Below are 16,222 nucleotides of genomic sequence, written 5' to 3' on the forward strand. Positions count from 1 at the left end.
GCCTTTGCATTGGGGCAGTATAGAAGTATACGGTATACTCAACTATATATAGTATGTTCAGTATTTACACAGTACTGGGCAGAAGTCTAAAGTTCAAATAGTATTTTATTTCCAGTCGAATTTGACCATCTGTAGTAGTTCTTAATTTTTCCAGTTTACAAAATGCCATGCCAAAAGTAGCGATATGATGTCCCATGACTAGCCAGAAGCCTCCGGTTACGATCATTACCTCCCGCTGCGCTCACTGTCCACATCGAGAAATGATCAGACCTCACTCCAACTCGAACTCTAAAAAAAGCCTTACCTTCAGCACGCTGGCCAGTGTACATTTATCCTCACTAACAAGATAACACCTCACAACTTATACAGTGGTAACACTTTATGATTCATTTACCTACTGCTATCCCATGACTTTTGGTGTATGTTAGCATATATATTACCCGTTAAATCGTGTGTGTAAGCCTACACTTCAGTTCCTCACTCTCTTATCTGCATTACTGCCACAAATAACATCAAAAATAAACAATTTCACAAACCCTAAAAGAGAACCCTGTGGGACTACAAGAAATGTGTTTAACTTAATGATTACCAAATAATTCATAATCACAGTTCATACATTAGGACTAATAATGGGGTAATAAAGATTTTTTTTCCACTTCTCCAAGATCTATTATAAGATTACCACACAAGTAATACCAAATACTTTCAATGATCTGTCTATAGTTTGACCTGTCTGTATTTTGCTTAGTGTAGCTCCGCCTCTTTGTGCTTTTTTCTGAGTTTTTCTACCTAGCTTGCCCAGTGAATAGCTTACCATGTCTGAAGCTTGTCTGGCTAATAGCTTGTTCTATCCCCAGTCTGCTTAGTTATTATCTTGTTATATTAGTTACTTGTTTGGTTACTGGCTTATTTGGTTCATAGCATGCATGAAGCTGGGTTGACTTTTAGTTTATTGGTTATCTTGTTTTTTAATAACATTACAGTTTGTTAGAGGCGGAGTTTGACCACTAGTAGCTTTTAGATTTTTACATCAGCTGATGGTTCTGTTCTTATTTTATGTTTTACCTTAATACATTCTGATTAATTGTTAAGATATTGTAAGGTCAGTGATCTAAAGAGATTGATTTTGTTTCTCACTAGGTGAGTGAGGTGGTGAGGTGTGTATCTTTACCCTTTACATAACTTATTTTTATACTGAGTGTGTTAAAATGACATTTTACAGTAATTTGCGTTCACAAATATTGCGTTCGCTTCGCCCCCTAGCATTCTGAAATACAGCACTTTTAGCTGATGCTCCCAACTGGCTTACAGTGCTAGTGATAGGGGCATAGTGTAGCCCATGCCAAGAATAGCTATTTTTAAACCATAAACAAGCTCAAAATAGCTCCACACTTCATTTGTGGAATTCTTAGAGCCCTAACAATTAAAATGCAGCACTTAGAACTTTAAAAGTGCACAGATAGTTTATTAAGTCGACTGAAGAGCACAAGCGAGTAGGTAGGGTGAGGGCACAGATTGCAGAATTAATTCTGTGGAAATTCCAACTGTTTGTGAAAATATCTCAAAAATTTTAATGCATTCATTTTGCGATCTGTTTCCTTATTCTACCCACTGTGCTCGTCAGTCACCTTAACCCTTGTGTGGTTTTCATTTTTCATCAAATGATACTATATACTATATATTTTTTCTAACTCAAACTCATTGGCATTGGCTCATTTTTTTGTGAAAAACATATATCAAAACACATTTTCGATAAACACACACTGTACACCCCCCCCCCCAAAAAAAATACATTTATATTACATACAGTATGTTTGGCCAAGGGCTAATAAACATTGCTTCATTTGTAAATTTGAAACTAAACAAATGTTCTACTCATATCTTGAGTTTAATTCATTTTCTTTTACATTTTATTAAAAAAATAATAAAAAAAAGAGTAGCACTTTTTAAAAGAAATGTAACATAAGAAAGGTAGAGGGCAAATATTAACCATGTAAGCTGTTTATATTGCTTGCAATTTAGGTGAAGCAAGCATGTGTAAAGCATTTTAATGTAAAATTGCTTAATTTTGCTGAATTAAATACAAGTAACAAAGTAAACGAGTAACAAAAATATGAACACCACACAAAGGTTTAGCAGACTTAGTTGAAAGCTGTTTTGCGATGGTGTAAAAAAAGTGCTGTATTTCAGAATGCTGGTGGTGAATGGAGTTGGGGTATTCGACAAAAATTCAACTCATTATTCACTACACCCCAAGACCATTTCACTCCTTATTTTTCCTTTAACTTTTTAGAATTAATACCAGACACACAATAGTACAATAAAAATCAAATTATCTGACATACTTTATTCTTACCATTCCTTTTTTTTTTTATAGAATATTTAATCCACTCAAATCACAACCAACTACAGTACAGATGTATAGTGTGTATATATACCTACAGTATACTGTCAACACTAAATTATATAGATTTAGTATTACGTGATGAAGGTAACAAGAAATAATACAACAATAAAACAACGTATCACAAGTAAACTATCATAAACATGTAAAACCAACAGTCTGTTGTAAACCACAGTCACAAAGATACAGACAGTCAAAAATGTCTGTATAGGTCAGTGGTGTTTAAGCAGTTCTAAAGCAAAGGTGTTGATGGGTCATATAATGATTACACCACTGTAGAGTCTGCTGGGATAGTTTTCATTGGGATAGACTCTTGCTGGACCTTCGAGTATATCGGCAGACTGTCCAAAGAGTTTCTGTAAATTAAAAAAAAAAAACATTAACACATTAGTACAGATTTTTGTTTCCTCTAAGTAGTTAAGTGAGTAGCACATTTCAGAGTAACACTTTTTATGTCCCAGGTTAGTTTTTTAGCAACAATAGCAGGATTTTGCAAATCCAAACCCGACAGAGACATGTCTACAAACCAAAATTGGGCAGTACTGTGTGTAGTTGTTGGGTAATTTGCAAATAGAAATGTGTCGTAAGATTACTTCATAGGCTTGCCTGAAGAAAACTTTTAGAAAGGGTATGTTTTGAGAAAAACTGTTAAGCATGGGGGTGGATGGATCTCGTGCTTTGGCATTGTCTGGCAGTTAGTGGCACAGGGAATGCATCACTGACATATTAAAGAGAGGATTCGGATAAGTGCCAGGAGATTCTCCAAGCAGACATGACTGTAAAAAATATTAAAAACGAAAAGAGGATGGCTTTCTTTAGCAAAATAATATTCCTAAACATCCCTCAACCTCCATACACACAGTATACAATGGACTGCCTCACAAGAGGCGCAAGGTGAATATTTTGCCATTAAGATTTGTAGCCCCTGACCCGACCCCTGACCCAAACAGGTAACTTTTGAGGAACCCCTTAATATGCTTTAATGACTTTTAACAAAGCTTAAGATTTTATTAATATTTTTCCTTGAAGGTTCCTCAAAGTCCCTTTGAGTTTTTTTTATTTTTTTTGGTTCCTCCACAGATTCAGATTAATTTCCTAAAAGTTCCTCAAGTAACATATACCTATTATAATGAGAAGTATTAGTTTAGGAAAAATGGGTGAAACTCTACTAAACAAATGAAAGACTCTTAGCTGCTTAGTGTGAGTGTTTATAAGCTGTGACATTTGCCAAATTAGAGTGGGGTTGGTAAAACTGAATAAAGTACAGACCCTGCAGAGTGCCCAAACACTTGCATTGGGTCCATTTAATTTTTTGTTGTTCTGAAAGTGTAAACGTTGGAAATAAAAAAGAATTTTAAGTCGATCTTGGGTTAAAAGGTTAAACCTTCTAAGAACATTGACTGTACCGTTCAGTAATGGATTGTAATGTTTATAACGGTTGTAAAATTGCTCGCTGGAAAAGCACAAAACACAAGGTCGTTGGGGATTAAAAGTTATTAAAAGATATTGATAAAAGCTGGAGTTCAATATGGATTTAAGTTTAATACTGGTTGAAAGGGCTGGTAATTAGTTAGCTAGGTAGCTAAACCATCCTAAACTGATGGGAGTTTAGTCAACCAAGGACAGTACCCTGCAAAATACTTGAATTGAAATGGATACAATTTCTGTTGGTGGAATGGGCACTAATTTTTTAGTTGTGTAGCTAAGCTACTCTACGGTAATCATCTACAAGGGATTCTAACAGACCAGGCAAAATGGCTTGGCTATGGCCTTGTAACTCTATTCCTGGTGATGCTACAATATATTTTGATCCATTGTGCTCAAATTTTCGCAAAGCCACTAAAATTTCCTCCTTATGCTGCTGATTAGGCAGCGTGTACATGACTGTACTCACTGTTCTTCTGCTGGTACGCTTGTTTCTGTCATTGCCATGTTGTTTTCAACACCCCCGTTTCCCTCCTCACATGCTTTGTCTTTTCTTGCACCACTGCAAAGACACACACAGTGAAGAAAATCATTATTTGATCTCCTTTTTTATAGTAGGTTTTTTTTTTAACACACACAGAATGTCAGAAAAATCTTTAAATAAAGGTTAGAAATGAATTTGTATTTGATTAACTGAAATAAGTATTTAGTATTTAGGCATCCCAAGAGAGTACTAGGGCATCCTTTTTAATTTGTGTAAATATATATACATTTATTCCGTTCCAGGAAGTTCTTAAGGCCTTAACATACAGCATTAATTGCAGAGACTATGTTTGCATGGCATTGGTGAACAAGGTGATGCAATTGTGGAAAAAAACAAACAAGTAAACAGCTGCAAACGTCTCAGAGGATCATCCTGTTGCCCACATGGCAGCAGGGTGAACACAAATTGTCACCTACCTAGCTGTCTAATTAGCACAAATTAGCACCCATTCCACCAGTAGAAAAAAATACACATAAAATGAATAGATTTTAGAATATTACCTTTTTGTTTTACAACTGAGAAACACGCAGCCCCCGAAACACAAGGGAATTTGGGATTAAAATGTGTAATCTTGGTGAATGCTACAATTTGGTACAGATTTAGAAGGGATTCTAGTCGACTAAGGTAGGCTGGCCAGCCAGTCCCTTACTCGTTGGCTTTAACGAACAGTGTGACGTAATAGTGGAGAAAACAAACAGACACAGATGCTTACTTGCGTACATGGTTGCAGACAAACACCCTGCCCAGCACCACATGTGATTGGTCAGAAACATAAACAGCAGGCAAATAAAACCAAAGAAAATATTCAAGCTCCTAACCTCGCAAAGGCACACTTAGCTTCGTGCAGTGCTTGTGAATTTTGTTTAGCAGAATAAAGACATTTCTCCGGGCAGTGAGTGTAAATTGTGTGGTTGGATGAGCACTTTTCATCATTTGGCTGAAAAGTGAATGATCTAGTAGGAACTGTATTTTTTACACACTTGCTAGTCTTTCTTTTACACTTGAGAATGTAGATGACGGTAATGACAGTTTGTAGAATGAGGAAGAACGCTGCTGCTATCGCTCCAATTTTCCATACTTCTGGAGAGGAGGGCCCTTCAGGGAGAGAGAAATGAAAGGAAGAATAAAGAATAGGATGTTGAACAGGATTGCTTTTAAAAACAACTCATTGCTTTGCTATAAATGATTCTACTTTCCACATACTAAATAATATTCCTTGTGATATAATGAAATGATCCATAAAGATGTTCAGTAAGACCAAGGGTCTGATCTTGTTGGTATTTTCAGCATTTTAAATAAGATGAACTAATGTTTTGTAATCTACTGTAATCCTAGACCAGTGTGCCTCTTCTGTGGCTCTACATTAGTTTTAATTTCTTTAATATATATTTATAGAGCATATAATTTACGTGTGTGGTCTGTGTGCTCCTCCAGCAGTTCAACAGTGTCTGCATGCTCCGGACTCTGGGTGGGGAAAGGGGGAAGGGCCTTGGCAGCGTTGCCAGGTATCAGTGTTTCCTGATTGGGCTCCACAGGCCCCAGCAAAGGGTCCCTGGAGGTGACGATGCCATTCATATCATTAGTTTCCTGTGTGACATCTGCGGACATACAAAGAACACAGCAGGCGGAGTTAGTGGAGTACAAAGAGAACGGGCAGGAAAAAACAACAGTCTGTAAGGCAGAACATTATGACCACCTCCTCAGCTCCACTGATTATATAAGATAACATTGTAGTTCTATAAATACTGTTTACTTCGGGTCTGAGTGGTCCATCGGACTATTATGCCACTGCCATTATGATCGGGAGATCACCGGTTCGAATCCTGGTCATGCAGCTTGCCATCAGCTGCCAGAGCCCTGAAAGAGCACTATTTGCCTTGCTGTCTCTGGGTGGGTAGATGGCGCTCTCTCCCCTCATCACTCCAAAGGGTGATGTCAATCAGCAGAAGGAATCTGTGAGCTAATGTCGCTGTGTCCTCCGAGCGCGCTGTGATGCTACTCTGCAAAGCAGTTTGAAAAGAGGCAGTGATTGGCTTTACATGTATTGGAGGAGGCATGTGCTAGTCTTCATCCTCCTTGTGTTGAGGCATCACTAGTGATGGGGGGGGGGGGGTTTGCTGAGTTTGCTCCTGTACACTTTGTGTTGGTCATTCTCTAATCCTTCATCAGTGCCCACAGGATGCTATTAGTGGACTATTCTCAGTCCAGCACTGACAGAGTGTTTAAGTGTTTAAAAACTCCAGCAGCACTGCTGTGTCTGATCCACTCGTACCAACACAACACACACTACTAACACTACAGTACGAATGTCTATGGATTGAATAGAGTAGAAAATGGCAAGAAAACTTTTTTCATATAATGAAAATGGTCTACTGGTTTTGTGAACATACATTTATTCATATATACCCTCCTAATCCCCAAACTCTTGCATGGCATGATTTTTTTATTTCCCTTTGTTATTTGGGCTAAGTGGCACCTAATTAGTGTAAAAACAAAAAAAATGTCTTTTTACATGATGCAGCTTCTGAGAAAAATAATACATAATGTACATACATATGTGGATGCCAGGTCCTAGGAGGACACAGTACATATATTTGTATGTTTCGGGCCATCAAACCCACGGCCCTATCATCGATAAAGTGGTACTCTAACCATTGATCAACACTACTGCCTTTTGTAATTAAGATGTGAGTTTAAAGACTTCTTTTTTATTGATCTAAATGTTTTTTTTTTATCATTTAAAAATAATTATTTACACTCATGCTACTTTATGGAACCAAAAATGATTCTTTTATGGCATCTCTCCACCTAAAGGGACCATCTGTAGCACCTTTACTTTTAATAGTGCAGGGTTGAAAACCGCTGTCAAACTAATGCCAGAACTCAGGAATAGGCCAAAAATAGGATTCCTGCCAGAATCAGCTGAGTCCACTCTAGCTCTTCTTGACAGGCCGTGGGTTCCTTTAGTTAAAAATAACAGAATTCAGAGCACAGGAATGTGTTCAGATGTCTTATTTCACACTCTTTCGTGCTCCATACTGTTAGACTCGACTACGACGTGCTCCTGCTGTTCAGCTGCTCCCTTAACAACGGCTGCCCTCTCCGTGTCCGGCGTGACCTCTGCTGTGACACAGGGAGACATTTAGCACTGAGGTGAAAATTACAGCACAGGGGTGACACTAGACCTGAAGGGCACATATGGAATTTTAAACCATACTATATACGTAATGGCACAATATATAGATATCCATCAATTAATCAATCAGTCAACCTTCATTCTGGGTCTGAGGTACATACGCTGAGGGTGACTCTCTTTGTCCGTGAAGTCGAGTATTTGCAATAAACAGGATCATTATAAAGAAAAGAATTTAAAATGAGATAAAAAAAAAACTAATTAAGCAAAATGAAATGAAAACAAAGTAAAACATTAAAAGTGAAGCTTAAACTATTCAATAACTTAAATAAAATATGAAAATATAATAAATAATACTAGTATTAAAAGTAAAGAGTAAATAAGAAGTAAATAAAAAAGGCGAAAAATAAACAATTGCGATATGAAATTGTAGAGGTTCTTCATGATGTCCTTAGAGAATCCGTCCTATGCAGCTCAAACATTTTTACACATTTCATGCCAATTTTGAAAGAAGGATGGAGTGTTGATGAATGCGTCCAATAGCATCCCACACTTTTTTTAAATCAGGGATAGGTCTGGCAATAATTGCAGCTGGCCTGGTATCTGTATATGTTATGTCTGTATATGCGTATAATATATTATCTGTATGTTCAAGGCAAGCTCCTGAGATGACTGCAGTGTGTGAATGAGCATTGTCCTGTTAAAATATGCTGAACCAGTGTGTACCCTACGTTTAGAAAAGGCAGTACTACTGGTTGTAACGTTTGGCCGTAACAGTGCCTTTACTTTTTATTAACCTTTTTTATTATAAAGCTCATTAAGCAGATTTGCACCTTCTGCAGGGCTGCCTTCTTTCACTACATTATCTGTTATTATCTGTAGCCATATTACTTACTGACAGGTAATTAACTACGTTTTCAGCTTTTCAGACACTGAATTCCAAGGTTGCATTCCACTGGGACCTGCAAGCTTGAAGGTAGATTTATGTGGAAATCCCAGCTGTGTAGTTTGGTATTTGTGGTTCAGGAGTGTTTTAGTCTCTGTGGAGGCGGTGTGTTGCTCTATGTAGGTCAGAGGAACATCAGGAAGAGAACTGAACCATATACGTCAGTAGTTCGTCTCATAAATTAGAGTGCAGCCGGCTTCTCGGGGTTCTGGACCTTGGCCAAACTTAGATTTGGGCTTGAATGACCCATAGCAGGATATTTAAAGCTGCACTTTGTGGGCACTTTCCAATTATAATGGTATTCAAAGGACACAATAAATGGTTAAACAAATTATATACATCTCTATAAATGATATTGTAGAGGCTACACATTCATGGTTGGTGGCAGCATGGTCAGCACTAATAGCAAAAGTTGGTTGTCATGAGTAACATGTCTAAAACGTATGGTGTCATGGTGTACATTAATATGAATAATGTATTTAGGTCTTGCAACCAGTGCACTATTCCAACAGGACAATGCTCATCCACATACTGCTGCCATCTCAAGAGCTAGAGCTTGCCTTGAAGACACATGCAATGGCCAGCAGCTGCGTCTACTGCTTTTACAATTCAAGGATAGACAGCTCTGGAAATAAATAAGAGAGCACTTAAAAATGATGAGTTCTTTGATTTTACCACATTGAAAACCTCTGGAATATAATCAAGAAAAAAGATGGATGATCACAAGCCATCAAACCAAGGTGAACTGCTTGATTTTTTTGTACCAGGAGTAAAGGCATAAAGTTATTCAAAAGCAGTGTGTAAGACTGGTGGAGGAGAACATGACAAGGTGCATTAAAACTGTGATAAAAAAAAACAGGGTTATTCCACCAAATATTGATTTCTGAACTCTTAAAACTTTATGAATATGAACTTGTATTCTTTGCATTATTTGAAGTCTGAAAGATCTACATATTTTTTGTTATTTCGGCCATTTATAATTTTCTGCAAATAAATGCACTAAATGACAATATTTTTATTTGGAATTTGGGAGAAATGTTGTCTGTAGTTTATAGAATAAAACAACAATGTTGATTTTACTCAAACATAAACCTATAAATAGCAAAATTAAAGAAACTGATTCAGAAACTGTTAATTGTTTCCAGAGCTGTATGTACATAATTAGCCACAGATTTGAGCATTTTAGCATTTAGGTTGTTAATCATGCCTTCTGACATAACTATGACTTGTTCATATCCATTGGCCATTGTTTATTGCTTTAATCTGTCTGTTATTGGCTTGTACACATACATTTATTTGTGTTTTCTTTGTGTTTTCCAGTTTATTCTGTTCTTTATTGCTTCCAGTCCATTGCATTCTATTTCATTCCACAATGGACCCTAAATTAACTTCCACAATGAACAAATTCACTCCAGGCTCCTTATTTCTGCACAGAACTGCTATGTTAAAGATGAGGGAAGAATGACTCAGAGGAAAACAGAGCCTGTGGGCTTGTCCCAGCATAGTCATCGTACTGGTAGACTGGGCACTGTTATAAACTGAATGCATGCCCTCAGAGGGATGAGCACCAGTACTAGATACTGCACGCAAGTTTAAACAGCAGATTTTGGTGGAATTTAGTGAATTCAGGGGCAAAAGCATGGCTATATGACATACATATTGCCTATTATAAGTCCAATTCTTTTCAACATGTGAGAAACCCCAATGGGTTTGTTTTACTAATCTCTTTTTCTGTTTTGCAAAGTGCAGGGCTGAATCGCTCTGTACAATCGGTATGCACACACCATAGGGCCCCACAAATAAATGAAGGCCCTCCATTTACCACTTGCATCGAGTTAGGGAAGGTTTATGTCCCATGTCAATCAGAAGATAAAGTGAATGAATCCTTCATGGCATATTAGGAGTTATATTAGCAACAGAAGGCTGTTTCGACGCGCACATCAGCTCTCCACAACTTTAAAAGCTTTGCAGCGTCACAGTAAACATACATCAAATAAACAGTAAAGTGAAAAATGAAAGTTAAACACATACTTATACTTTTATATTGTCTAATACTGGTTTAAACTCCCCTAAATACATGAACACACTCTGAAACTTCCTTACTGTTCCATTCCACCAGAAAACGTGAATTGAGTTCCACAAAGTTTCAGTTCCACCTTAAAAGCTGCATCTATATTGACACAATCAAACTATTCCTGGCCTATCTGACGTTTTTTTTCCCACCTTAAAGAAGTAAAGCGGTAACAGTTGCCTGGATGCAACCAATGTACCATTTAAGGCGACACAAAGCTGCACTCTATAGAATAAACAGCTATGTTGGCTTCTTTATCTTGTATTCCACCTTAAGTGCCTTACCTGCCTATTTTTAGGGCATTTATTATGTATCTGTGTCTTATATACCATATTGTTATTCAAATATACTGTGTATATATAAGTATTATGACTAATTCAAGTAATATTTCAAGTGCAGATTTTTTGCCATTGCAGTTTTTTGGCAAAAAGAATAAGAAATGGTCTGTTTTGAGAAAAAAAATATAATGAAATAAAAACATGCGTTTCCTCTGGTCCCCAGCTTTGCTGAGATTTTTTAATATGAACCTTTAGGTAATTGGGTTTCACACCTCTGGATTAAAGAAATGACACATTTTCTGGAAATTGAGGGTTGCTGTGACCTTTTCCAGAGATCATTTACTCTGGGCTTATGATGACTGTAAATTTTAAGACATTGGAAACGATGAGGCTTTACAAATGTCAAAGTTGTAAGAAAATGAAGACTCCCGGAGTTCGGAGGTGTCTGGGACTCATTTACCTGCTTCGTGAGGGGTCTTCTGTAGCTGTAGCTTCTGTGTCGCTTTTACAATGACCTCCATTTCTTCAATGGGTTCAACTGCCTCAGCTTCCCCTCCAGACCTCCTTGTTTCTGCCTCCTCTTGATCGTCCACAGTCTCAACTGTATCTTCAACTGCATCTCCACCATCACCAGCTTCCACTGTTCTTCCATGTTCACCTTCCTCCTGGATGTCTTGCTCCAGGGCACCAGCTTGAGCGATCACTTCTTTAATTACACCTTGGTCTCGCTCCTGACTGGGTTGCAATTCGGTCATTTGCTTTATTGGTTCAGGCAGCCTGGGTGGCTTCCCATCAGGGAATCTCAATTTCTGGTCTTTTGATTCTCTTACGCCTATGTCCTTCAACTTCTCAGCTTCTTCTATGTCTGTTTCCCCAGTTCCCACAGACTCCAGAGTATTCTGCTCCTCCAAAAGCTCCACAAGCTTCTGGTCCTGTTTTACTTCTTCGTCTTTTACCTGCTCTCCTGCCTTCTTCCCGTCCTGACTCTCTCCATCTGTTGCTGAATCTGGAGGGACCTTTGCTTGCACTGAGAAGAGATTTGACCCAGTGTCTTTTGGGTCAACAAGGCCTTTGTCCTCAGATTCCTTTTCTGGAGCCACAGCCAATTCGTCTGGCTGTTCAACTGGCTCCTCACCAATTTGAGGAGGTTCTTGAATTGACTCCACTGGTTCTATATTTGTCTCCTCAACTGACTTGAGTTCTTCAGCTTCTTGGGATGACTCTTGGTGTGGCGTTTGCGATGCTTCCACAAGGTCCTTAAGTGGTGCATGATCCAACACTGAGTCCTCTTCCTCTTTACTCATATCTTCATTTGATTGCACTTGTTCAGTTTCTGATGTGTAGAGCGCTGCTTCGGCAGGCTCCTGCGCGGCATCCAAAGCAGTGAGGCCTTCTGTACCTTCTGTACCTCCATCTCCATGTTCATTCGCCACGGCAGATACAGCATCCCTATTGAAGTCTTCTCCTCCATCTGTCATTTCTGGAGTCTGCTCAGGAACGTCCTGTTTTGGCACAAGTTCCTCCACAACTTGTTCAAAGACCTCTCGCGCCGCATCGTCTTTGGAAATCTTTACCGCCTGCTCAAATGCTGCCTTCACTGCATCAATCACTTCAACCAAGCTTGGGGGGACAGATTCAGGGTGTGGGGAGGGAGGAGCAAGTTCTAAATGAACCAAAAAAAAGGAAATTTTAATGAGTATCAAATTCTGTAACTACAATTTTTTTCATGACTGGGTGCAATATTTAAAATATTTAAAATATTGCTCCCAGAAAGAATTGTTGGGTTGCAATGCTATTTGGAAGAAAGATAAATATGGCCTGCATGAATAAATGATTAAATCTTTAGACTGATATGAGTAACATGTATTGTCTGGAATGAAACTTGATAAGTAGTGGTGCCAAGAATGATGCCAGAGGGTCATCTTCAGACATGAGCCCTGCTTTCGTCTTAGTAGAAACAACCAACAACTGAATCTGTTTGTGGATGCATTGTGCAGAATGTCCAGATGTCCTGGTGGTATGGTCATACCGTAGCGTGAAGTGCATTTTTGTATAGTGTCAGGTCGTCTTTAGTCCTCATTACAGGCAATTTGAAAGCCTCCTGTTACATTTAGGAGGTCCTGCAACCAGTGGCCCTACTATTTTTGAATGCACACTCTGGTGCACTTTATTTCCACATGACAATGCTCATTTACATACTTCTGCTGTCTCAAGATCTTCCCTTGAAGTCACAGATACTCTACCATGGCCAACATCATTATCACTGACCTATCCCCAATTGAAAATGTATCTGATGCTATTTGATGTGCCATCAACACTCCACCACTACCGCAAAATTAGCAGGAACTGTGTTATTATCTCAGGACACCTCTGACACTTCTGGTCACAATATACATATGTTTACGCATGCCTTGCATTTTCAATAATTTATTTTTCCTGGTAACAGTTTTCCTCTTTAGGAAAAGCATTGCAATCCAACATGTCCTATATTATAAATGCAGTGTATATCCCACACTGTGTGAGTGAGTGTATTTAGTAACTAAGGCTTTTACATTAGAAGTGAAAGTCTGGTTGATTGCATATAGCACTCAATCTATGTTTGAGCAATTATCAGATTTAGCGCTTTTTTGAAAACCAGTCCTCTCAAAGGCATATTACTGGCTGGCTTCTTTTAACACTGGCAGCAGAAACAGCAGCTCGACAGATGCACAAGTCTTGAACGTGTGATGAAAGAATATATACCTACACAGGCACATCGTTTCAACTCTCAGGATCAGATGCACGTGTGAGAGGAAGATGCAGCCAAGAATGTGCTTTGATGCCCCTGAATCAGGCGCACAAAGTCCAAATTATATTTTTTCCCTTTTCTGGCAGCACTTTACAATACTGTTTCACAGTTAATAGAACGACCAGCTCAAGCTGCTTAGATTTTCTCCAGCTTAGAGTATAAGGAGACATAATTAGTCATAAATAGTTCTCCAGGAGGCATGCAAGACTAATCATTGGTTATGAATGATTTATAAGTACTTTCTTAACAATTAGTCATTTACTTGTAACATGTACCACATTTATATGCATTCGTATTTGTATATTAAAAATGACAGATTTTAGTAAATACAGAAAAAAGTAGTATGAGTAATAATACAGATTTCCTATGAGTACTATTGCAATCATACAAACCAAAGTATGACACTGAGAAGGCTGAAGAGGAGGAGGAGGAACAAAAAGGAAGGAGGAAAAAAAACAACTGAATAACTACTGAATAAAATAGAAGCAATAATATACACTCACTTTGTTTGGGTGTTGAAAAATGTAAAAAAAAAAAAAATTAGACAACTGTGACACACTAAAATAAATAATATATAATCCATGATTTCTTAATATTGTATATCACAAAACAAATTACTATTACAAAATAATAAAAAAAAACATGATTTTTAGTTTGGCAATTTTTAATCTACAACATATTTTATTATTAATTAAACAATATGATTAAAGTAGCTAATTGCTTGCTTTACTAGCTTTACTTCTAACATCTTTACTACATGACATGGCCAGATTAATCTTGCACGCAAATATACTCCATTATAGCCAGTGTGGTGTGGAGTCACATTCAAAAGATAAAGAAATTACATGATATATATTAGTACAACTTAATATCTAACACGAGTTATTTGGAAGAGAATGACTACACACTGACAGTGAGTGACAGGAGGAAGCAAATAAACACAATGATGCCAGGAGCCAATAAAAAAGTTTTACTCAAAACTATGATGTGTGGTAAATTTGTGGTAGAGTTTATTTCTTAATTTATTTTTACCACATAATAATAATAATAACAATAATAATTTGCTTAATAACATTTAATGTCATTTTTTAATTACAGTACTGCTGAAAATGAGGTTTAAATGTGAATGTGAACATACTTTAAACATTACAATTTGTTTTCACATACAGCTCTGGAAAAAAATAAGAGAGCACTTAAAAATGATGAGTTTCTTTGATTTTACCAAATTAAAAACCTCTGGAATATAATCAAGAGGAAGATGGATGATCACTAAATCACTATCATTAAAATAAGCCGAACTGCTTGAATTTTTGCATCATGAGTAAAGGCATAAAGTTATCCAAAAGCAGTGTGTACGACTGGTGGAGGAGAACATGCCAAGATGCATGAAAACTGTGATAAAAAAAAGTTTTTTTTTCCACCAAATATTGATTTGATAACTTTCTGAGGTCTGAAAGCTCTGCATCTTTTTTGTTATTTCAGCCATTTCTCATTTTCTGCAAATAAATGCTCTAAATGACAATATTTTTATTTGGAATTTGGGAGAAACATTGTCCGTAGTTTGTAGATTAAATCAACAATGTTCATTTTACTGAAACATAAACCTATAAATAGCAAAATCAGAGAAACTGATTCTGAAACTGAAGTTTGAAACTGACTTAATTTTTGTCAGAGCTGTATGTTTAAAAATGGTAAAATGGTGATGGTAATGAAATCAATTAAAGGTACCAGGGTACCGTACCTTGAGCCTGGCACAGATGCAGCAGCAAAGCCACTAACAGTCCTCCTTCACGACTGTACAGTTCCATGGTGCAGTTCTCCAGCCGCCGGCCACTAAAATGAAGACACTTTGTGGTTGCCATTCCCTTCACAGTTATGGTGAGGCCTCACTCCCCACTGGAAAGTCGCGAGGATCTGCGGAATGCCACACAGAAACCGGGCTGCGGTGGCACCAGGCCGCAGCGGCATGTCACACACTCGCTGTGAGGCTTGATATTGCAATTATGACTCAGCCGCGAGGTTGTCAGAGCCGTATGCTAGTCTCAAACACTGACGAGTGAGAAAAGTGATATCTGTGAAGAGTATGATCAGTCACCTCCCCGTGGATCCAGTAACGATTCCATTCTGTCACTTTGTCCTGGTTTTATTTCAGCTGGCGTTTTAGCGTATATGCACGTTTGAATTATTGCCATACTAAGTTTGAATTATCGTTTAATGATGTAATTATGATTTGTTTACATTGTTTTACCGTCTTACTTTACATGTAAAAGATTATGTAAAAAACTACAAAGCAAAATCTGCTCAAATCCAACTCAAAATAACTCTACCAGAAAGATTGGTTCAGTAAAAGGAATTATTTGTTTGGAACATTGTTTTTTGACCAGTTTAAACTAGAATTTGGGATAAATAATAAATATTTCTTATGTTATTTACAATTAAGGGACTTTATTAGAGTTAATAACTTTATTGTGCTCGGTCAACCCCTCAGTGTCTGATGCAGACCTGGTGGACGGTTGTTTCCAGTTGAGACTACGCTCTGCATGATTGGCTGCCACTTCTGTGTGTTGAGGGTGTGTGGAATGTAATCGTAAAAGTATTTGAGTGCCTTGAGTGGCAAAAAGGCGATATATAAG

At 37.7% G+C, this 16,222-nt stretch overlaps 1 protein-coding gene across 2 annotated transcripts; it reads right to left on the minus strand.

Moving 5' to 3' along the window:
• Nucleotides 1-2,316: 2,316 nt before the first annotated feature.
• On the minus strand, nt 2,317-15,507 carry si:dkeyp-118a3.2 (probable serine/threonine-protein kinase kinX). 2 transcript variants are annotated; one of them, XM_022682043.2, is made up of 6 exons: nt 15,331-15,505; nt 11,262-12,464; nt 5,783-5,971; nt 5,354-5,468; nt 4,299-4,391; nt 2,317-2,760 (listed from the first exon to the last, which is right to left on the minus strand). In XM_022682043.2, exons 1-6 carry the CDS (start codon nt 15,449-15,451, stop codon nt 2,670-2,672), a joined length of 1,812 nt encoding a protein of 603 aa, XP_022537764.2. In that variant the 5' UTR covers nt 15,452-15,505; the 3' UTR covers nt 2,317-2,669. The 2 variants fall into 2 exon arrangements, with proteins under 2 accessions (XP_022537764.2, XP_022537765.2); XM_022682044.2 differs by lacking the exon at nt 4,299-4,391 and having other exon boundaries at nt 15,331-15,507.
• Between the last annotated feature and the right edge of the window lie 715 nt (nt 15,508-16,222).

This window comes from Astyanax mexicanus, chromosome 25 (assembly GCF_023375975.1).
Source record: "Astyanax mexicanus isolate ESR-SI-001 chromosome 25, AstMex3_surface, whole genome shotgun sequence".
In the NCBI taxonomy this organism is placed as follows: domain Eukaryota; kingdom Metazoa; phylum Chordata; class Actinopteri; order Characiformes; family Acestrorhamphidae; genus Astyanax; species Astyanax mexicanus.